This window comes from Megalopta genalis, chromosome 13 (assembly GCF_051020955.1).
Source record: "Megalopta genalis isolate 19385.01 chromosome 13, iyMegGena1_principal, whole genome shotgun sequence".
Classification (NCBI taxonomy): domain Eukaryota; kingdom Metazoa; phylum Arthropoda; class Insecta; order Hymenoptera; family Halictidae; genus Megalopta; species Megalopta genalis.
The window spans coordinates 5,153,587-5,176,532 of record NC_135025.1 but is presented as its reverse complement, the minus strand read 5'-3'; the positions used below and the strand labels follow the sequence as shown (position 1 = coordinate 5,176,532).

Sequence of the window (22,946 nt, the reverse complement as noted above, 5' to 3'; positions counted from 1 at the left end):
AGTTCCAAGTGATTTTTATATTTATTTCTCTATTTATTCATTCGATCTGTTCGTTTAGTTCTTGTGTATCGGCTCCTCAGCACGGAAAGGAGTACCATGTAACTACAAGATACGCACTGACACAAGCCTACATAATAATTATACTTGATGCAGTATTAAATACACTATTCGGATATAGTGTTCGTTACAAAAGAAAAAAGAAAAAGAAAGATGAAGAATAATCGATCATGCTTTAAGAACATAATTTCCCGTTTTCTTTCAAAAATATGATACGTATACACATATCTCTGGTCTCTTAACAAACATTTAACGATCATTGGTCCCGGAACAGGCATTCTCAAATATATAATATATTTGCAACATATATTACGAAATCTACAACTTAAACGTTACGTTGCACACGTGTCTGCCTGTTTTCTTCCGCGTACATTTCATTAAAGTCAGGTACACTTTAAATAAATTTCGATCAATGATTCTTTTCGTTAGCATGAAATTTCTGCATCTATCAACGTCGCGAAATCATCCATATGTTGCATCGCCGATTCCTTTCATGCCGAAGGATTATAAAAACTTCGCCGAACAACGGACTCCCCTCTCGGAACAATATCTCTGGAACCTTCGTTCGTACGGGTGTATACATAGATAAATCTCTATCTATAATTGCAAAGAATTCATTAACTGTGCTGAACAAGTTACAAAACTTCTTAGAAGTTATCAGTATGTATAAAAAAAAAACAGAGGTGCTCAGTATCTAAGATCCATTGAAAATGATTTCTTCTTCCGTTGCAACTATTTCTTCCATCAATAATTGTATATATATTTTAACTTATATGATCAACTCAACATACATCGCGTTATCAGATAACGCGAATAATAAATCTCTACTCAGCGTTAAACTTGTATAGTACATAAAAATAATTTACAAGGGATGTTAATGTAGTATATAGCAATGATAACCTATACACACGTCCTTCCTAATCTCTTTAAAGGAACTACTTGTCGTCTGTCAACGTTCCTTTGACAATGACTCTCGTGCCGTTCACATGGTCCGCGAAAACTCTGATTACGACTGAGACGGTTTCTTGCGTCTGCCGAACAGATTGCTCAATACAGAACTCCTCTTGTAATCCCTGTCCTTGCGATTGCTGCCCACGCTGTGTTCGCTTTCCGATCCACTCTCGCTAGCTCTTCTTCCGTCCATGACCGTGACGTTCTGTGGGTTTTGTGGCACAGCAGGAGGTGCCACGTACGGCGGCAAAGAAACTGGCCTACCGGTAAAAGAATTATTCTGCTGCATACCCTAAAACGAAAGGAAGATGTTCAGAATATTCCTAAAAATTTGAACGAGTGCTTTGAATAACGCATGGAGAGGGAAAGTAAGAGGTAGAGAGAGAACGCTGTAACGACACAAAATTCAATTACCTGTCTGGTATTTACAGGGACATTTCCATAGGCTGTAACAAAAAACATTGTTTATTCTTTCTGCGCATTGGTCTGTTCGTGTGCATAAGTGGAAGCAAGGTTCGCAGTGAACAATAAACTGCTATGTACCATGAGAATAAGAAGAAAAATGTGTATGTTAATGCAAAGATAAAGTAAGGGCAAAATCAGGGTAAACAGAGAGTGTAGATAAAACAGGTTGGAAGGTGAGGTATAACATGCAAGAAGAATTACAGGCAGTTCACAAACAGTTGACAACGACTAACCAGGATCATGAGGGGCACCCCACTGAGCCATTCTGGTTGGCGGGGGAGCGGTCGATGGCAAGGGAGGTGCTAATTCTATAAAATAATGATGAATTTTTATATGGAAGAGGATCGTTTACACAGACACACGTATTCACAATGTTATCCTCAGGATCGATACCTTGATGTTGCGTCGGCAAATCCACGCTGCTCTGCCTCTGCCAAGTTTGATTCGGAGGGTACTGACTGGATCCATTGTGGTTCAACGTAGCACTACGTTGTTGGTAGAAGCTCGGCCTCCCCTGCACGTGCTCCGGTTCTGTTAAACGTTAATAATGTTTGTTTTATAATCCGACGAGGCATTCTATAAAATGATCTAAAAGCAAAATCCTAATGGGGTACCGTATTGTCTGAATTGCTGTAGAAGTTCGGTGCTCGGTGACCGTACTGGAATGGGCGGAGGTGCTCCCCTCGGTGGAATCGGAGGTTTGTCCCCTGAATTAGGTTGGTACTGTTCTTTCTGGCTGGCCAATTGTTCCTGCTGTATCAGTTGTTGTTGCTGCTGGGCAAGCAATTGTTGCTGCCGATGCATTTGCAGGAATTCTGTCTGAGTCTGGGGTGGCTCCGTTCTTTGCGACACCATGAACTCATTGTTGCCCTGAGGATCGCGTCTCTGTTGATTCTGCCTGTGCATCTGAAGGAACTCGATCTGAACGCTACTGGGGGAATGTTGATTAGGCATGTCGCGTCTGATCACAGAGTTCTTTCGTTCAAGTTCCGGGGTGGAAGCACGACTGCTTCCGGTGGATAGATTGTCGTCGGCGTGTTCAGCCGCATCAGCGTTCTGTAGTCTTTCTAAACCCTCCTTCTGGGACTCGTCGTAGCTGAGAAGCTGAAGGCTAGGGGGTAATTTGGCGTGGAACGATATCTTGTTGACCCAGTCTTCCATCTCTTGCTGACTAGGTGCAAGGAACAGGAATTCGGAACCGTCTGTACACTTCAACCTGAACACGTTCTTCTTTTTAGTATAGTCGTCCGCTTTCTCGCATATGGCGTTGAAGATGGTGATAGGAGCGGTCGCAGCCTTGCTCAGCGAGAAATCCTCTATATCCTTGAAGAAGCACAGCAGTTGACCGCACAGTACTGTGTAATACTGTTTCCAGGATCTCACGGCTGCCTTCTTGCCAGCGCTTTGCAGTTCGTGCTTCCTTTCTAGTAAACCCTGGATCTCCACTGGTGGCAAGGTGTCCATGTTTTCCATCCGTTGAAGCTTCCTGAAGCTTTGAGTCCGTCTCCTCGTTGTGAAGCTTGGCGTTCTTCTGGGTTTCTTGGTGTCGACCTTCATGCTCTCGGCCCTCTTGATATCGGGAGCCGTTCTCCTTAGCTTCTCGCCAAAGACGTGAGAAATGCCATGTGCTTTTTGATTCGGAGTCACGTCCAAGTTCTCAGGGGTAATGGAAGTTTTTAACGGGGACAGTTTGTTGATAGACTCGTGCTCCTCGGTCGTGCCGTTAATTTCATCGTGAACAGTGCGATGCGGACTATCCAGCAGCCTTCTTCGTTCCTCTTCGCGCTTCCTTTCTTCGGTTATCCTCTGCACTTCCTTGCGTTTCCTCTCTTCAAGGCGTGCTCGCTCTATCCTCTCTTTCTCCGCCTGCCTCGCCGCCATTTCAGCCTCCTGTTGCTTTTGGAATGCCTTCTCCAACATAGTTATCCGCCTGAGAGCACTAAACCTGTCTTCCTGAGCTGCGATAGTCTTCTCGAAATCTTCGTGTTTTCTTATCAATTCCTCCACCTGTGGAATACTCTCGCCTAACGTTTCATCGTGCAGCATAGGCTCTCTGCTGACTATCCAGTTTTCCAACGTCTCAGCTTCCCGTTTGAACAGTTGCGTGTCCAAGTTCTGCTCGTATATACGTCTCCTTTGTTCCCAAGTGTCCTTGAGGAACTGTTGTCTGTGCTGCAAGACGGACACCTTGTCCTCGATCTCCTTTGCCAAGAAGTGGCCTTGCTCTATCAACTCTTGCCCAGTTTTGTAGAACTTGTCGAACGCCTCGTTTCGAGTCTCGATCTCCGTCTTGTATTCGCTGTGTCTGGATATCAGAGCTTCGGCCCCTGGCACGTCGCGAGCCAGCTCTGGAGCGGTAACCTTGGCTACCATCTCGTTGATCCAGGACATTAGGTCTCTATACTCGCCTAGATAGGATTGCAGCTGCTCCGCTTGGGATAGTTTGCTTCTTCTCTGTGCAGCCTTCTCTAGCAGCTCGTTCCAGGCTGCTTCAGCTTCTTGGTGTTTCACATCTATATGAGTACGAGCATCCGGGAACAGTTCTATCAATCTCGAAGCCTCTTCCATTAACAACTCCACCTGGAAACAAATAATCGTCGTTACTTCGTGCCATTTGTTATTGGAATTCGATCGAAATTGGTGCGAAGTTGTACCTGTTCCTTAACTGCACCTAAATCCGTTTCAAACCCTTGGTGTTTCCGAACCAAAGCCTGTATAGTCTCCAAATCGTGACCGTAGCCGTCAGAGCTAAGAGCCGTTTCCTTCTCCTGAATCCACGAGATTGTTTCATCCGCGGTTCTATCGAACATGTGCACCTGTTTTGCACCCGCCAACGCGTCTTGCCGTGCATGCGCCAATTCCTTAATGTCTTCCCATTGCTGTTTCGTTTCTTCGATCTTCATCAGGATTTTACTCTTCTCCGGATTGTTCTCTTCTATTAATTGCTGGCCCTTTTCCAGTATTGCGGACACGCGACCTTCGCTAGTCGTCAAACCGGCTAGGAAATTGTCAAACGTCTGGATCAGAAGCTCAACGTGTTCCACATCGCGACCGTAATCCTCCGAAGCTGCTACCTAAGACAGCAGAAAATACATTGGCGTTGCTTTTATAGGTCATATACGACAGATAAGAATAAAAATCTTACTGTTGTCTGATCTCCAATCCATTCGATGACTTCGTCCGCTTGTCGAACGAACTTGAAGAACTTTTCACTCTCTCTAAGTCTTTGGAACCTATATTCTTTGAGCTTCTGCAGTTCTTTGAACTTCTGCTCGATCTCCGTCTGCTTCTGAGTGATGTTCTTGCTGTCGAAGTGATGCCTCTCGATCAGCCCATGCGACAGTTTCCTCAAGTTGCCAATGTTCTTCTCGAAGCCGAGGAGGTCTCGCTCGATCTCCTCCAATTTTTTCAACAAAGACTGAACAGAGTCTTCGTCCTTCCCGTAATCCGTTGACGTCAACTGAGGATATTTTTCTTTGATCCATTGCTCGGTCTCGGCAGCTTCAGCGTAGAACTAGAAGTACAGAGAGTCAATATAAAAGAAAATGTCTCCGATGGATACAATTAATTTATAATTAATTACCATTTGCGACTCGACAGCGTCCAGCAGACGCAATTTGCGAACGCTGGCTAGATCCCTGAGATGCGACAGTTTCTCTTGCAACTCGTGCGACAGTTTCTCAATCTTCTCCGATGCAAAATGCCCGCTTCTCACCATGACGTTCGCTCTGCTGACCAAAGAAGTAACCACGGGTTCCCTGGATATTAATTCAGCTTCCAAAGAGTGATGCTTCTTCTGCAGTCTCTGCACCGTCGTCAGGGAACTACCCAAGTCATTGCTAGCCGCCAAAGGCTCCTTCTCCGACAGCCAATGCATTTCATCCTCGACGTCTCTTGAAAACTGATGCAACAACTTCGCATCTTCTAGATTGTCTCTTCGTATCTGCATTGGTTCTTGCAAGCTGTTGTACCTGTTTATAGTAACCATTGCTCTCTCTTGGATCTCGTCGCACATGAAATGATTCGATTTCTGGAAACTAGCTGCCGTGTCTTTGATCGTTTCGCAGCCATCGCTGTGACCCAGGATATCGTTCTCTAAATTGGTGTGTCTCTTCAATAAATTGGCTACGCTCGACAGGTCTTTCCCGTGATCCTCCGACTGCAATTGAGTTTCCACTTCGTCCATCCATGTCTCAAACTCGTCTAAAGTACGGCCAAACAATAGAGCTTGGTAGGCGTCGGTCAATCTGTTCTTCTTGAGCTCGCTAGTCTCTTGGAGATGACGCCATTCTGCCTCCAGTTCGTCCAAACGTTCTTGGATACTGTCCGAAGCATAGTGATTCTCCTCGATCAGAGCTTCACCTTCGCCAACAACGGCAGCGACTCTCCCTTTGTTCGCCATCAGTTCACTCTCAAATGCAGCATGTTTTTGAATCTTGCTTTGCAAGTTCGACGAGTCCCTGTAATTCTCGTCACTGGCCACCTGTTGTTTTTGATGCAGCCAGCCTTTGACCTCGTAGATATTTCTCAGGAACTGATGCAGGTGATGGCTCTCCATCAACTTCTTCCTCCTTGCTCTCGAGCTGTTCTGCAGCCTGTCTCTTCTGGTACAGACGGATACCAACCTCCGCTTAATAATACCTGCGTCAGCATGGTCTTTGGACAAGATTTCGTTCGCGAATTTTTCCAGCTCGTCGATACGTCCCATCTGCGACACCAACATCTTCTCGAACTCTTCGTGCTTTCGCAAGAGCGCTTCGACGCCGGATAAAGATTCGCCAAGGTCGTCGTTGTTGAGAAATGCTTCCTTCGTGGCTAGCCAGCTGTCGGCTTGATCAGCCTAAAACAATCGACATGATAAACACAAATCTATTTACACTAATTGTAAGAATTATTTTAGAATACCGCCTACCTGCTCCTTGAATAATTGCAACTGATGCGCTTGCGTCAACTTCTGCCTCCTATTTTCCCAAGCACTGACCAGTCCCTCCCTGAGTTCTTCAAGATGTTCGAGGTTCCCCTTCACGTCCTCGTTAATGGCAAGAAGCTTCTGACCATGTTCTTTCAAGGCTTTAAAAGTATCCTGTCTTCCGTCGATCTCAGCTTTCCTTTCTTGATGAAGTTCCAACAGAGCTTCGGCCTCGGATATCGTAGTCGGCGGATCAGACTCGTCCATGCGTTTTATCGTGTCCGCCACCCAGAGCTCCAATTCGTGCAGGTCAGCTTGGAATTTGTGCAACGTGTAAGCCTGGTTCAACGCTTCGCGACGATGCTGGGTGAATCGTTGCAAGTCGTCCCAGTTGGCCTGCAACTCCGACAATATTCCATTGATTTGTGGCGCTTTGTCCGGGTATTTCTTCGACAATTCCCTAGCCTCTGCTTTGTGCTCCTTCAACTTTCCTTCGATGGCAGTCATATCTCTCTCCATGGTCTCCTGTTTCCTCTGCAAGTGTTCGACAGCCGGCAGATCTTTCCCTACGTCCGACGTGTTCATGGCAACAGATTTCTCGATCACTCTCTGGCTCGTATCGTCTATGTCTCTATTGAACAAGTGTATTTCCAACGCACCGGCTAACGTCTCCCTATAGGCACTTAGCGCTCCCTGCAGGCCCTTCCATTTATTATTGAAGTTATCCCTGCGTTGATGAATCGCTTTCGATTCATTGTCCCTGCCCTGCTTAATTAATTTATCCGCTAAAGCGTTGATAGTTTTTATTCTAGAGTCGTCCACTCTCATGTCGCTGTCCACGTCGTCCAGCTTCCTCTGCAAGCTCAAACAATGCTCATAATCCTTTCCAGTATCGCCAGCTTGCACCATCATTTCCTTATCTCTGATCCAGGCTTCGATCTTCTCCACCTGGTTGTTGAACTCGAGGATGTCCTGCGCCTCTTCCAAGCCTCTGCCACGGTTCCCGGACTCGAACAACAACTTTCGCCAAGAAGCGTGCAAGTGGTCCAGCTGCTCCTGAATTTCGGCGCTGGCCGGATGCTGTTGGGCCAGCAAAATTTCTCCTTTAGCTTTGATTTCTTCGATTCTGCTCTGATTCGCGGCCAGCTCGGCCTGGAACGCTTGATGCTTCTGCAACTTCTTGATCTTGTCCTCCAAACTGGACACTTCACCTTTGGACGCCTCCGCTTCCAATTTCTTCTGCTTCTCACCGATCCAGGACTCCGCTTCGGCCACGTCTCTGACGAACTGTGCGTGCAGCAAACCTGCCTCCAGTCTTCTTCGTCTGACATCGCATAGATTTCGAATCCTTGCTCGCCTCTGCACCACTTCGCTCAATCTCTTCTCAATTGTTGGAGAATCGAAGTGATTCTGATCCAACAATTTATCTCCATGTTCTTGAAGGGCTGACAGCTTCTCTTCCTGGGTCACCAGAAGTTTTTCGAATTCGTTGTGCTTCTTCACCTGCGCGTCCACCTCCTCCACAGAGTCCCCGAAGTTGTCTCCGCTCAGCGCAGCTTCCTGAGTGGTCGACAGATTGTCCAGCTGCTTGGCGTCTCGCAGGAAGAAATGCAGGTCTATCAGCTGATCCAGATGAATCTTCTTCTGTTGCCAGGAAGTGTGCAGTTTCTGTCTTTCGTCGAGCAGTTGGTTACACTTCTCCTCGACCTCCAAGGCAGCGTAGTGACCAGTTTGAACCATGGCTTCTCCGAGATCGAGGACAGAACTGAAACTATCTTCTCTCGCCTCTATCTCCCCCTTCAAGGCTTCGTGCTCGGCCTTCAGGATCTGAGCGCTCGCTGCGTCTCTCACTTTCTCCTCGGTTGACATCGTGGCACGCAGTCCTGCCGCCCAGTTCATCAAATCTCTGACCTGAGTCAAGAAACGTTGCAAGTCGCAGCTGGCTTGCAACTGATCTCTTCTGTGAGCAGACCTCTCCTTCAGTTCGTCCCATTGGGCAACAACGATCTGCTGCTGCTGATCGATGTGCACAGCGTTGTTCCCCGGATAGTGTGCTTGCAGTCTCGATGCATCCTCCACCAGAACCTGCAGTTGCGCTTCCAAAGCGACCAGGTCGTTCTCGAAACCCTCGTGACGCCTGATCAGGGCCAGGACAGAGTTTAGATCGCGTCCCAAATCTTCTGGCAGCGCTGCTTCCTTCTCTTGAATACGGGACAAAGCTTCGGCAACGTCGCGATGGAATCTGTGGATCTCCCCTGCTGCTTGCAACCTTTGCTCGCGATTTCGAATGAGACCAAGAAGATGTTGCCAAGACTCCCTAATAAATGTATAATTAACATTAGTGTTAGCACACTGTTCGCGTCGGTTTAGAAACACGAGAAAAGCCACACTTGCAACAACCATTAGAATAAGCCTATATGAAACTACCAATGCGTTTACTTACATTATCGCATTGTGTTGCTTCCGCACTTGGCTTACAGGATCATCGTCGTCGGCTCTACATTAAATATATGTGCAAAAGATAGTTAGTGACCCAACACCATTATCATTACGCCGAAAAATCTATCACCGTCCCGTGTTTCTTCCATTCGTTTAACAACTTCAACATTTCTATCCAGACGATTCTATTACCCAATTATGCTCAATGAATCTATTAACATTAGGTGCCAGTTTACTAGAGCCCTAATTAAAAATTCTACATGCACCCCAAGGTGTGAAAGTTCGTAAAAGAAGTCTTCGATTAAATCCAAATAACCATGACCTTGTGGCTTACCCTAATTGTTCCTGTCTCTTCTCGATATCTTGAATGTAAGGGCTCTCATTCGCAATGAGCTTTCTAGCCAGTTCCTCGCACTGGTTGAATCTCTCAGAGCCAGCTTCTATTCTGTGCTTGAAGTCGTTGAACTTTGCCTGCAGTATCAGCAAGTGTTCGTAATCTTGACCATAGTCTTCGGACGCAGCTGCTTGTTCTTGTTCCTTGATCCACTGTTCTAGTTCCCTGCTTTCCAAGAAATATTCGTGGCGATACATGCTCTCCATTAACCGTTGTTGTCGCACTGTAGCTAGCCTCTGCAGCGCCCTCATTTGCTGTGCTATTGCTTGTTGTTTGTTTCCTATTGCCTTGCTGTCAGGGTGTTTCGCATTGATCATGGCGGTGGCTGTGTGCCCCATTTCCGTCACTATGCCGTTGTAGGTGTCCAATTCCAGTTCAACAGCCTAAAAATAATAGAAATATTTACGTGGACACACCGATCATGTCCATGAAGAATATGCTTTCTTTAATTATACCTTGTGCTTCGTCAACAATTTCGTAGCTGCGTCACGATCTCTACCATAGTCCGTCGAACTTAAAACATCATTCTTCTCGTTCAGCCAACTTTCGACTTCGCCTGCTTCGAAGAAGAACTCTTGCGCCTTCAAAGAGAGATCCAAAGCCTTGCTTCTTTCTCCCGCTTTTTCTTGGAGGTCCCTCCAAGCATCGTCCAGTTCATCGCATAGTTCTCGGATCTATGCATTACACATTATTTGATTAAAAGACCAAAAAACAAATGCAAAACACTTAGACGAAATTATACAACTATGATGAAAGATATATACATTAGTTGCACTAAATAAAATTTCACTAATTACAGTGTACGAATCGATTATGATTTCTGTCTAAACGATGTAAGACAAGCACATGCATGCGTCCGGAAGTTTCTTATACTTCTTTCCAAAAAATATGGTTGGGCTCTTCGGCGTTTAAATTAAATGAAAAAAAAAATCCTGTTAAAGACTTCTTAGTTATGTTATCACGTTAAACAAAACAACATCATCCATGCACCTGTGCTGACCTTACCTCTGCATACCCAATATTCTCCTAACAGTCCCAACTGTGCAAAAATTGTAAACCTTTATTTCAAATACTGCGTGTAATCATATTACATTCTGTACCGATCTGAAAACATTTGCACACACGTCTGTAGCGTGACTTGTGACTTACCTTTTTCTTCTCTGGATGGATTTGATCGATCAACGTTTGTCCGGAAGCTAAAGTCTTGTCGATCATTGGTTGATGTCCAGCAATCTCGGCCTCGAGCTTTTTGTGCTTCTTGTGCAAGGTCTGCGCTTGATGTAGATTCTGTCCAAGCGTGGTCGAAGACGCCTGTGGAAGATGATCCTTTATCCATTGCAGCTCGGCGTCCAATTCGAAGCCAAACTTGTGGAATCGCAAGCTTTCTTCCAGCGCTTCTCGCCTTTTCTTAGCTGGCTCTTTCAAGCTACGGAACCTGCAAAGCAAAAATAAATTAAACAACTCGATAACATAATTATAATTATATATATATATATAATATATTATAACATAATTTGTGTTATTTATCGATGCGTGATGCGTACTTTCTTTGAGTCGCTTGGCTAGTCTTCAAGATATTAGCAGCATCGAAGTGTCCTTCATGGGCCATTTCTTCACCCATTGCGACTAGATCGTCCACCTTTTGCTCCCATTGGCACATATCACTCTCCAGAGTCTGATGTTTCTTCAGCAACTCCTTGCAACTTCTAAGATCGACTCCAACCTGTTTGCTCTGCAAACAGTTTTCTATTTCCTCCAGCTTCAAGCGAGCATCTTCCATCGTTCGGTTGTAGCCGTGCTGAGAAGCAGCTTGCCTCAGCCTACGACCCTTCTCTAAAGACAATGCTACCAATCTATCCCATTGATCGTTCAGCTCTTTCAGCGTTTCACCCACATCGTCCGATCTATAATTCTCCTCGGATATCAAAGCTTTCCCAGCTTTGTTCACAGCCCTCAATTGCCCCTCGTTAGCCCTCAGTTCCCTCTCAAAAGCCTCGTGCTTCTGGAGCTTTCGTTCCAGATTATTCAAATCGCGATAGCTTTCGTCGGACGCGGTTTTCATTTTGTCACCTAGCCAATCTCGTAAGTCGTCCACTTCTGCTGAGAACTGTTGATAGTGCTCCGAGGCCTTCAGTGCAGCTTGGCGACGCTGCGCAGCGTCCTTGACCGCCATTCTCCTTGCCAAGACCTGATTCCTCCTCTCGTTGATGCTACAAAAGGTTAACGATCGGATTAAAATTTCTTTAATGCTTCGAACTCGCACAAGTCATCATCGATATACACTTACTAATCTTGATCATAATGATTCTGCGCAATTAGCTTGTCGGCCATGTCGCTGAATGCTTTCAACCTATCGTCCTGCGCTTGGAGAGTGTTCTCAAACTTCTCGTGTTGCTTTAGCAACGCTTCCACGTCGTCCAGGGACTCTCCCAAGTCAGTGAATTCCAGGAACGCTTCGTGAGCACTGGTGGTAGCTTCAATTTGATCCGCTTCGCGGTTAAATTGTTGCAGCTCCAGGCATTGCTGAAGCCGGGCCTCTTTGGCGATCCAGTCTGACGTCACGGCTTGGTACAGACCGTACAATTTATCCAAACGTTCGCTAACGTCTACCAGAGCTGGATTACGATGTAGCAGTTGGTTTCCAAGTTCCTCGACCTCTCTGAACCTAGAGAGAGAGAGAGAGACAAACAGAATTGAAAAACAAGAACACGAGTTCAAAAAATACAGAAAATCTTTCTTACTCGTCTTCGCGTGTTTTTATCTCTTCCCCAAGCTCCATGTGCTGTTTTCGGAGTTGCTCAGCAGTTGCCACATCCCTGACCGGCTCCTCCACCTTCATCGTCTCTTGCACGTCTGCAGCCCAGTTAATTAGGTTCTTTGAACTGTTCATGAAAATCTGCTGGCCAACTGCGTCTTCCAACCTGGACCTACGTTCCTTAGCTTTTGTTTGGACCTGGTTCCACAATTCCTTGATCTCATTTTGCCTTGCGTTCACGTTGTTCAGTTCGTGAGGATAAGAGCTCTTCACGCTGTTTGCCAACAGGTTTACTTTTCTGACCTTCTCTTCGACCGGTGCTAGCTCCCTCTCCAGATGTTGATGTCTCCTCTGCAGAGCTTGGACTGTCTTCAAGTCGGGACCCAGTTCTGCAGTGTCCAACTGGGTAATCTTCTCCAGCATCCAATCATGGGCTTCGTCGCAGGTCCTGTTAAACAGCTCCACGCTGGAAGCGCCCTCCAGACTTTTCTCCTTCTGCGCCTTGCTCCAATTCAAATGATCCCAAAGTTGATGAATATGTTTCTGTCTAGCCTTGACCTTGTCCAATTGACTGTGACCTTGTCTGACAAACTCGTCCACAGCGGCGTCAATAGCTTCAACACGTTTACCAGAGGCTGATAAGTCGGTGAGGAACTTCTCGTACTTCCTCTTCGCGGTCTCCACGTTGTCACGAGGATCGTCGGCCCTTAGCATCTTCTCTTTGTCCTTGATCCACTTCTCAAAGTCGTCGCACTCGCGATAGAAACCATACAACCGTATTGCGTCCTCTAATAGCGCGTGCCGCTTCACTGCCAACTCCTGCAGCTCGCTGTAAGTGTCGTTGATCTTCTTCTGCCGCTTCTCCACGCTGTCGCCGTCATTGGCAGCCTTCCTCTTGATCGGTTTCACCGTAGATTTGATGGATTTCACCCGCCTGACCGGCACCATTTGCTTCACCATCTTCGTCTTCTTTACCCTCTGCGTGACCCTGACCTTCTCCGGCCTCCTCACCTGGACTTGTATCACCTTGGGTTCAACCTCGCGAACATAGTTTGCTGGTACGAACCCGTCGCTACCGTCAGCTTTTCTGACACTCCACCAATCCGGGTTGGTCTTGTTCAGCAAGAACATTGTCTCACCTTTTACCATGTGCATACCCTGCCCACTGAATGGATACAAACTCTTCACCTGCGGTACCAGTCTGTCTTCGAGGACCGTTCTCGGTTCCATCCGCTCGACCACTTCGTCAACCCATTCATCTTGAGGCACCAGCCTTATCTCTTTGCTCCATTCTTCCTGCTCCAGTTCCGCAACGGGTTCAGGATCCGCCGACAATTCGAGGGTCGATATACCGCACTTGATTAGCTTCTCAGCCTGCATGTTCAACGACTGCACGTCGCCCTTGTACGCGTTCAGTTCGCCCTCCAGGTCCTTGTGCCTCTGAAGAAGCGCCTGCGCACTCGGTTCATCGACACCGTAATCTTCAGAAGCCACGAGAGCCATCTTCTCGTTCATCCAGGAGTCAGCCTCATTGGCGTCAGCATAAAACTGGAAAGCTTCGGCCGCATCGTCCAACTGTTTCTTCCTCAGAGCTGCCAGCTCTTCGAGAACCTTCCAATGTTCTTGCAGCGAGTCGATGCGATTCTGAATCTCCAAAGAGGATGGATGGCTGTCAGCGATCAGCTTTCTCCCAGCATCGCAGAGCTGCTCAGACTTCGGCCTCCGTACTTTCATTTCATCCTGCAGGGCTTTGTGTTTCTGCTGCAGGGAGATGACAGCCCGCAAATCTTTCGCCGAGATTCCGGCTTTACAGATTCTCTGTTTCTCGATCAGCCAAGACTCCTCGTCCTCGTGGTCCTGCAGGAAGTGGAAGAAGTTCCTGGCGTCCTCCAGGCGAGCCTTACGCTCCTTGCTGTACTCCACCAGCTCGTCGTACGCTCGGTTCAGCATCTCCAGCTTCTGTTGCAACAAAGGAACTTCCTTACTCTGAGGCTGAGACAGGTGTTGGGCTGCCTGTCTACCGAGTCTCCTTTGCGTCTCGCCCAAAGCTGTGACCTGGAGCTCCTGCAAGCTATGTTTCTGCAGCAGGTCCTCGACTCCCAGCAAATGTGGACCCACGTCGGTGCTTTGGAAGTAGAGCTGCAGCTCCTGAATGGAAGCTAAGGTCGTGTCGATCTCCCGCATCAGACTCATCAAAGAGCTTAGAGCAACCAGATTAGATTTGTGATGGTCCAGAAGAGCAAGAAGCTCCTTCCACTTCTGCAGCACCTCCTGCTCCCTGACTTGAACCCTCTCCATACCGTGGTAATTCTCTCTAACCAACTCTTCGGACATGTTCGTCAAATCGTGGAAACGTTCTTCTCTAGCTAGTATGTCCGCGCTGATCGCTTCGTGCTTCTTAACCGTGGCGTCCACCTGGGCTAGATTGCTGCCGTACCTGGGGTCCGTTAACACCTGAATCATCTCCTTCAGGTAACCCTCTCGCAGTACGCTCTTCCTCTCGAATTTGTAATTCAATTGTTCTAGCCTCTCCTGCCTCAGAAGTTCAGTTCTAAGGGCAACCTCTCGGCGATGCTCCGCCCGCTCCAGCTCCACCCAGTTCCTCTCGATGTCGTGCACCAACTGACCCTCCTGGGGTGTGAACGCAGGCTGGTTCAACGACTTCAATTGAGTGTTTATGTGAAAATACAGAGCCTCGATCTCCGATCTCTCTTTGTATTTCGGCGGCTTCTCCACCGTTCTGTACTGCTTGAAAGCCAGAAGCTCCCGCTGTATGCCCTCCAGAGAGTTTGGAAAGCTGCGGCTCTCCAGCACCCCTATCTTCATCTTGATCCACTCGAGCAGATCGGTGGTCAGCTTCTCGTAATGGATCTTCATCTTGTCGGCCTCCATCATTTGCCCAACGATCTGCGAACACATTGGCAAGCGTTGTTCAAGGTCGCTCAAGGTCGTGAACAAGAGAAATGAAAGAAAAGAAACGAAATAAAGAAGGATTTGCATACGTTAGCGATTCTCTTGCCGCTCTTGATCTCGTTCTTCATCCGGGCGAACGTGTGATAATACGAGGCGACGTAGGTGATGATGGACTTCTCGTCCGGCCTCGCGGTGTCCACGTCCTCGGCGTCCAACAGCCTCGGTATACCCAGCTCGGAATTGGCGACGTCGAAGGCATAGTTAAGGTTGTCGATGTTCTTATTCTGTTGTAACTCGGACCAAGTGACCAAATCTGGTCGGTGGGCGTGGATGAGGGCGTTGAAGCCCAACCCGCTTCTCCAGGACCCTTCGCAAAAGAAACGTTTACGTTAGACAAAATAAATAATTTTCTATACATATAATGAAATAATTAATGTTAAAGTAAATAGAATAAATATAGAGAATTTAAATAAATAAATTTATTCATTTAAATAAATAATAAAATAAATTTATAATAATATTAAAATATAATAATTAGTATTAAATATTATAAAATAATATTGATTGAAAATAGTATTATTAAATAATATAATAATTAATATTAAATTAATAATAAAATGTTTAATAATATTTAATAAATAAATTTATTCGTTTAAATAAATAATAAGAATAGAAATGAAATTTAAATGAATAAATTTATGCGTTTAAATAATAAACAAAAATAAAATTTAAATAAATCAACATTTTAATAATAAAATAAACGAATAACTTTCTTCGAACGTACCAGTGAAGTCCTGGATGTTGACGCCAGGGTATCCATTGGTCTTCCTCTGGCACCAGAGCAACAGCGCGTCCTTCGCCGACTTCTTCTCGCTGCTGTCGTTCTCCTCGTCCACGTCGATCTCGATCTCCTGGATCTGGAACCTCAGGATAATCGTCCAGATGAGACCCAAGATCAGCCTCGGGTTTCCATCGACGATATCTTCGGCTCCTATACTCTCCAATCGGACCTGAAACACGCATCGTCCGCGCTCGGATCAAGAAAAGAATTTTATTCCCGGCGTAACGTAATCGATCGAGGTTAGAACAGCTGCGAGGAACAACAACGATCGCCAAGGTAAGCCTCGGGGAAAATCGTTCGCCGAGGATGTCATCGGGGAAAGTTTCGTACAAGCATATATACAGAGTGTCCCAAAGATGTCTCGCAATCCGGAAATGGAAGGTTCCTGGGGTTATTTGAAGCAACGTTTTCCTTAGCGAAAATGCAATCCGCCGCTTCGTTTACGAGTTATTAGCGAAAAACGGTGACCAATGAGATCAGTTGGCGCGAGACGGCCGAGCCAATGAGCGGAACCGAGCTCCGCGTGCTCGTCGACCGAGTCGCCGCGCGCCATCTGAGCTCGCCTCTCATTGGCCACAGTTTTTCGCTAATAACTCGTGAACGAAGCCGCGTATCGCATTTTCGCAAAGGAAAAAGTTGTTTCGAATCACCTCAGGAATCGTCCTCTCCTAGATTGCGAGACATTTTCGGGACACCCTGTACGTATAAAGAGGATTCCGATCGGTTCGCCGGCATAAATTACGATCGGCGATGAAACATTCGTTAGCCTCCGCGTACCGTTTCTCTCTCTCTTTCTGGCCGTTTCATTGAAACTCGCGCATCTGTTCGATTCCGCCGAGATCCCGGCGGAACCCGTCCGCGGATCAGGTGAACGTAACCGCATAATGCACTCGCAGAATTTATGGGAAGGGATCGGCGGAGAGACTTCTGGTACAATGATATTCGCATTCCGTCGTGCACACGTGTGCGCACACGCGCGCGCGCGCACGAGTTAAGTAAAAGAGTGGAATGCGCGCGCCGGCCATTGGTGTATCGTTGCGTAAACACCGGGTTTTAATAGTCGGCCACAAGCGAGAGAGTCCGCCGGATGAGTACATCTTGCTATGATAAAATGGGCATGCATTGCCTGTTGGTTGCATCATACGAGAAAAGTAAGAAATGCGGCGCGTCCTTGGAGGCTGCGATAATATGGCCGCTGGAAACGAGACGCGAAATGCGTGTTACGCCGGGCAAACCTAACCTGGCGACCGGTAATATTAACCGCCAATATTAACCAATTACGGCTACGCCGATGGTGTAGAGAGGTTTGAAAGATAGGCGCCTGATTATACACCGTTCGGACTGCGACGCGTTAAAACACCGATGTCACCGGTAATAGGGAAACAGGTGTTTCACGTCCTGCTATCTATCCTCATTATTTTGCGCTCTTATTGCAGCGTCTGCGTTATGTCATCGGGCGTATCTAAACAGGAATAACAGGAGACCGCGGCGCCGCCATTGTGCCACCTGCGGTCGCCCGGGTCTCGTTTCATTGCATTTTCTGCATTCGACAATTCGAAGGTATCGAGCATACTAAGTAAGTAAAAAATAAACGTTAAAAATAAAAAGATAGATATTGGTCATTTCATAACTTCTATAAAAAGAATCGGCTTCAAATCGATTTCGAAACTTTATCGATTTGTAAAAATTCGGTTTCGAAGCCAAAAATTCTGAAAAAATTCATAGACGTGTACCCTAATAGTTGACACATTTCAGATTTTTTAGAGAATTTTCACTCGAACATGATAAGAAGAAGAAGAAGAATTTTCAACAAGCTATCAAACGGTCCATTGCAGGCGCGATCTGCTTTAGGGTCACTTCCGACCCCGTTATCGGCTGCGCCCTTCCGCAGCGTATATTTCGCAGAGTCGCATAAACATCCAGGACCTAAATAAACGCACGTTTGCCAACACAACAAGCTCGGCGTATTATAATACCGAATGCGTGCCCTGTGGCACGGCTCAACGTTCTTGCGACTTCTGGAATGCCGTCCGATCACTTGTGCCGGTCTATCAAGGCCGCGGCGAAATGAAAATTATTGTTCTTCCCGGAGGGGGTGGGCGTGAGGGGCCCTAACGTCTCGCGGAATGCAAAAGGAACGCCATCGACGGTTGGTAAACACGGGAGCATCGGGGCGACCTTACCGTCGCGCGTGTGAAACCCCGCCTACCGTCGACGGAAAATCAATTTCACACGTTTCACAACAGTGTGCGCGCGCACGCGCCGACTTCGGCGGGAGATTCGAACGCCGGATAATAAATCCTGTGGAACGGGAAGGCGCGATCTAGGAGACGCGTCCCCTTGAGTAATCGCCACGAGGGAAACCGGTGTTTATAATCGCATTATCGGCGGAGAAAATCGCGCCGAGCAGTGCTCTCGAATCAATATTACCGTCCCGAGTCCCGTGTGATTATCCCCGGGGAATGTAAACAAACGGACGGGCATTACGTTGCGGCGAAACGTTATGCTTCCTGTCGCGTAATTTGTAGCCGCCATGCGGGTCCTGTGTGCCCGGCACGCCGGCAAACTGCGGCAACATATCCGAGGTGATCACTCGATAATAACAGATCCTCGATCTGCATAATGGAGCTCGGGGCAGGCGTCGACTGAGAGACGACCGTCTCGTTCATCATCCTTCTGCCCCCCACCCTCCTCCACTCGGGCCCTAATGCACCATTAAAACGCCGGGAACGGCTGTCGTCCGCGTTTACCGGACGAAGGGCTGATCGGAGGATAAGTGAATGACGGACTCCGTGATCGGACACAGTGACGATTCTATCACAAGGAGTATGTGTACTCGCTACGGCAATCACGGCTAAGTGTGCTCAAGCTGTGCCTCCAGGTGAGGCGAGATAGATCGACCACCTAAATCCTTGTCCGAGCCGCTATTAAAGCATAGGCTGCATAGTACGTCGAACTACCGTCCGTTCGAAGGAGGGCGCTGTACAGTAATATGTCTCCCTTACTGACGCTCAGATTGTCCGCTAAATTGGATAATTTGGGAAGAGGAGATACGATTAGTCGAGCCGCAATCGATACGATTATTCGGTTTTTATAATTGTGAACAATTTATGACTATACGAATAAACCGCAAGGCTCGAATAATCGTATCTTCTCTTCCCAAATTGTCCATTTTTGTGGTCAATCTGGGCGTCAATTAGAGAGACATTATTCGCTTCGTATTCGCTGTGCACTTTGCGAGCCGAGAGATTGCTTTCCGATCGCAATTCGGGACGCTTCGCCCCACTGTGGAGACTCTAATTCTTCCTAATTACTTCCTAATTAATACAGGGTGTTCAGGTGTTCAGTTTCGAAGGACTTACGCTAAAATGTTTGGAATATAAGTTGATGTGTTCTTCGAGGAAAATCTAAGTGCGATAATAAAAATTTCGAAAGATCTTTTGCTCGATCAGGAACGAAGGTCGCGTTGATTCTCTTAAACAGCACCGTGTACTTTTTACGATGGTACAGCGTTGTAGTCGACGAAGCGACGAATTCAACGACTCATACTACACAATGACCTTGCTACACTAATGCGCGCTGTAAATAAGAGATACATGTGTACGTTTTACTGTTTACATTCCTCTTGGAAGTATCCTTGGCTCTCGAGTTACGTGTACGTTTCATCAACGCTTGGGTTAAATTATTTTCTCAATTATTAATTTCTAAGCTACAGGTCACTCCACGGTCATTGTATTACCGACTGTCAACGACTATAACAACAAGATTATCGTTATTAGGACATTTGGGACATCGAAACAAAATTTCAATAAAATTTTCAATATGTACATATAACTTACCGAGAAGAACCAAATGCATTTGTTCAATTTTCATTATAGGCTCAGATAAAAAAGTGAAAGATCGACAGTTCTCTATACCCTTTTTCTTCCAAGCAGCAGTAAGATTAAAACAAAAATAGTATTTCAGTCACTGCACAGCGTATTAGTCGCTCAAACATTTGCAGAAGAATTCAAGTAGCTTGGACCAGCTTTAAAGGAGATCACAGTAAATTCTCCCCAACTGTCCTTCAGCTTGTAAACAAGAACGAACAATTCGTGAAGAGAAAATACCACTGTCAACAATTACAAAAAACAAGCCGCAAGGCCCGAATAAATAATCGTTCCCGCTCGTTCCCAAATCGTCCATTCACGTTTCCAAGCAGCAGAAAAATTAGGCAAAAATTCACGATGCACATAAATCGATGCGTCGAATCGGCAATCGATTCTCCTGCGAGAGAGAAGAACGATCGTCGGGCAGCAGCCGCGCGTTCGAAGGCGCAGCCGAGTTAACTTATTAGTCGAAGGTGTCGGTTCGAAGGAGTCATTTAAAAAGTCGTTCGGCGAATGAAGCGCGGATTATGTTCGGCGTGGTATCGTCCGCGTGTGCGGACCGATCCGTTAACCGAACCGAGCCGGGCTGGGCTGGGCCTGGTCGGCGCGGGCCAGGCCACGGGGGCTCAACCTTCGAATTTCCAGCGGCCGACCGGGGACTGCATACGGTCACGTTATGAGCCCGGGTATCAGCTCGGCGTATGAATAATGAATGAGCCCACGGGCTGCATAGTAAGACGGGAATGACGGTACTGTTACACCGGCTGGGAAAGGGTGGGGTACAGTTAAAACTCGTGCAACGAGACGACCGGGCCCCCGATAAGTGGCATAAAGGCAACGACGGCGTTAAATAACCGGTACTCGTTCGCCTCGCCGTCAATCGCTTTTTGTTGCGGCCACTGCGAGAGAGAGAGAGAGAGAGAGAGAGAGAAAAGGAGAGAGAGAGAGAGAGAAAAGGAAAGAAAGAGAGAGAAGCAGACTCGAGAATGGCTCTCGCAGCGGGCGCCAAAGCGGTGCCCTTTTTGCCGGCCGGCGAAATTAACGAGAATAACGATCGACGGTCCCCTCCTCGCCGATTAGATCGCGTCAAAGAGAGCCCGACGGGATTTTCGCCGGTGAAAAGGCGCCGGAAGTGGGCTAAAAACGCGCCGCGCGGCTCGCCGTGAAAGCTGATTAATTATCCCGCGCGCGCGCGCGCCAGTGTATGTATTTCCAAATTGTAATTCGCTCTCCGAGCGGTCACGGTAATTTAATCTCGATCGAGTAAAAAAAAGAAAAGGAGAGAGAGAGGACCCCGCTGCTCCATTGTGCAGCGGTTTCGAATTTTGTTCGCTAGCCGACCCAGATATCGCGACGCGTCGCGAAGCGGAATCGGTCGGTCGCGCTCGTAAATTAATTAACGAGATCGGTATCGGGGGGCAAGACGCTGCAAGACCAACTAAAATCGAACGCGCGTTGATCAATTAGCTCCGGCCGCCGGGATCGGCCGCGGCAGCTTCACGCACTATTTTCCCGTTGAACAGGTTGCTTGCTTGCTTGCTTGCTTGCTCCTGGTATCCTACTTAAGCGGCCCGATGATGTCCTTAGAGATACCGTGAGCCCGCAATACCCGTCGGATCATCCGTTCACCCATTTCCCGTAATTATCTGCACCGTTATCGTTGCGTCGCCGATCGATCCCGCAAACCGGGCAGCTCTCGGTCGCACGGTTTCGATTAGCTGCCATGCGAACGAGAGACGATCCCGGGTACAATGCGTAGACGATGCTTATAAGGAATATTAATTTCAATAGTGCGAACGGCTCACAAGGGACTAATTGGCCTCCTTCGGGGCCACGGTAATTGCTCCCGAATTCGCGCTCGGATCGCGAATGTACGACAAATGTACGCGTACAATAGAACGATTCGAAGGGAAACCTTGAATCAACCCTTTCGGCACGAGCGCGCTTGTCTTAACACTGAACCAAACGACCTGTAATGATGATTAGCCTGCATTGACTAATAAGAGTGAAAAGATAGAATTCACTTGGATTTTGTAAAGTTTCAATTACGAGACTTGTCTCGATAATATAATTTATTCGATCATTTTTCACGAAGAAGCCTCCACTGTTTATAGTATCGTAAAATAAAAAATCGGTCATTTTGACCGTGGCAGGTTTAGTGTAAATCGATTGCGAAGAGAACAGCGCTCGTCAAGATTGACAAACGAAACAAAAAGAACAGAAAAATGAAAAAAAAGAAGCATCTATGCTTCTTTAGAAAGAAAAAAAGATCTGAAAAGCGCGATCGCGCTGCTTGGGATTCAAACGGTTATTAGAATAATTCCTAAATATGTCGGAAACATGGCTCGCATGAATGCCAGATGTATTCGGCGCTCGTACCGAAAGGGTTAAACGAGGCCCATCCATTATTTCGCAGATCGAGCCTCGTTCGATCCGTCGCAGAGTCGGCCGGAACTTTCTACTGGAAACTCTGTTGCCATTAGCCGGCGCGGAGGTGGCGCGAACCGCGCGGCTTCTGTCGCGCTAATGGAAACGTTCGCGGAAATTAATTCCGTCGTGGCTGCGACGGGAGAGCGCGCCTGTTCTTCGAGACAGGGGAGAGGAATGGGTGTAGCATTCTTAATGTATTTAGCGTGGAATGCGACTCCTACGAGAGCCGTGCTCGCCGTCGGAAGACCGCTGCCCGGCAAACGCGGTCGTTTCTTTCGTCTTTAACTGCCACAATGTGGTCCTCGAAGCGCGCGCAAAAACGCTGCCAGTATCGTTTAGCCGGCAATTAAGTGCTGGGTGGCCGCGCGTTCGCCGAACGCTGCGCCGCGCCGGCTGAATTTTGGGTGCGCCGTCACCCTTTGGAGAACGTTCTAGACCGCGCGCGCGTCGCAACCTATGACCCCGCGGATCACCGAGCGATACGTTTGTAGTATTTGTATAATACTACAGTATTATTGTTTGTATAGTATTATTAATTTGTGTATAGTATAATAGTATTAATTATGTTTGCTCTGCCGACGATTGGAATTCGAATTTCGAGCTTTCCTGTTTAAACTTCCAAAAGCATATATTGCAATTATTTTCTCGGTAGAAATATGTCAAATAATAAATGTCTTTATATACGCGTTACCGTATATTTAATTAGTGCGGAATAGTTATTAGAAAAATTACACTTTAGGGTCTTTTTTACTTTAAAAGTCTTCCGCACGATTAGCCAGGACTTGAATTGTGTTATAGAATCACATTTTGGTTAATGTTCACCCGCAGCCCCGAAAAAGGTTATCACCGCATTCTAAACAAATTCTATTCTAAACAAATAGCCAAGTTCTTCACGTTCGTTCCTTTCCTTCGACAATTGGCAC

The 22,946-nt window shown here is 47.0% G+C and overlaps 1 protein-coding gene and 1 long non-coding RNA gene across 6 annotated transcripts in view; one reads left to right on the top strand and one right to left on the bottom strand.

The window, feature by feature from the left end:
• Positions 1-2: 2 nt before the first annotated feature.
• Positions 3-22,946, bottom strand: part of kst (spectrin beta chain, non-erythrocytic 5 kst) — a 49,492-nt gene continuing 26,548 nt past the window's right edge. For 2 of the 4 annotated variants that reach the window (XM_033477265.2, XM_033477262.2), the window contains exons 4-21: positions 15,668-15,893; positions 14,973-15,250; positions 11,957-14,877; positions 11,503-11,880; positions 10,760-11,425; positions 10,365-10,650; positions 9,671-9,889; positions 9,156-9,598; positions 8,826-8,879; positions 6,386-8,699; positions 5,057-6,313; positions 4,619-4,987; positions 4,128-4,547; positions 2,088-4,053; positions 1,867-2,004; positions 1,707-1,781; positions 1,423-1,454; positions 3-1,300 (exon numbers count right to left, since the gene is read on the bottom strand). In XM_033477265.2, coding sequence (XP_033333156.2) covers positions 1,064-1,300; positions 1,423-1,454; positions 1,707-1,781; positions 1,867-2,004; positions 2,088-4,053; positions 4,128-4,547; positions 4,619-4,987; positions 5,057-6,313; positions 6,386-8,699; positions 8,826-8,879; positions 9,156-9,598; positions 9,671-9,889; positions 10,365-10,650; positions 10,760-11,425; positions 11,503-11,880; positions 11,957-14,877; positions 14,973-15,250; positions 15,668-15,893 — 12,279 coding nt within the window. In that variant the 3' untranslated portion in view covers positions 3-1,063. The remainder of the gene's footprint in view (positions 1,301-1,422; positions 1,455-1,706; positions 1,782-1,866; positions 2,005-2,087; positions 4,054-4,127; positions 4,548-4,618; positions 4,988-5,056; positions 6,314-6,385; positions 8,700-8,825; positions 8,880-9,155; positions 9,599-9,670; positions 9,890-10,364; positions 10,651-10,759; positions 11,426-11,502; positions 11,881-11,956; positions 14,878-14,972; positions 15,251-15,667; positions 15,894-22,946) is intronic. The other 2 variants (XM_033477264.2, XM_033477263.2) reach the window with 2 other exon arrangements.
• On the top strand, positions 15,740-22,709 carry LOC117224389 (uncharacterized). Of its 2 annotated transcripts, none has more exons than XR_013034703.1 (3): positions 15,740-16,000; positions 17,161-17,300; positions 17,480-22,709. It is a non-coding gene; the product is annotated as an uncharacterized LOC117224389 (long non-coding RNA). The 2 variants fall into 2 exon arrangements; XR_013034702.1 differs by lacking the exon at positions 15,740-16,000 and adding an exon at positions 16,717-17,095.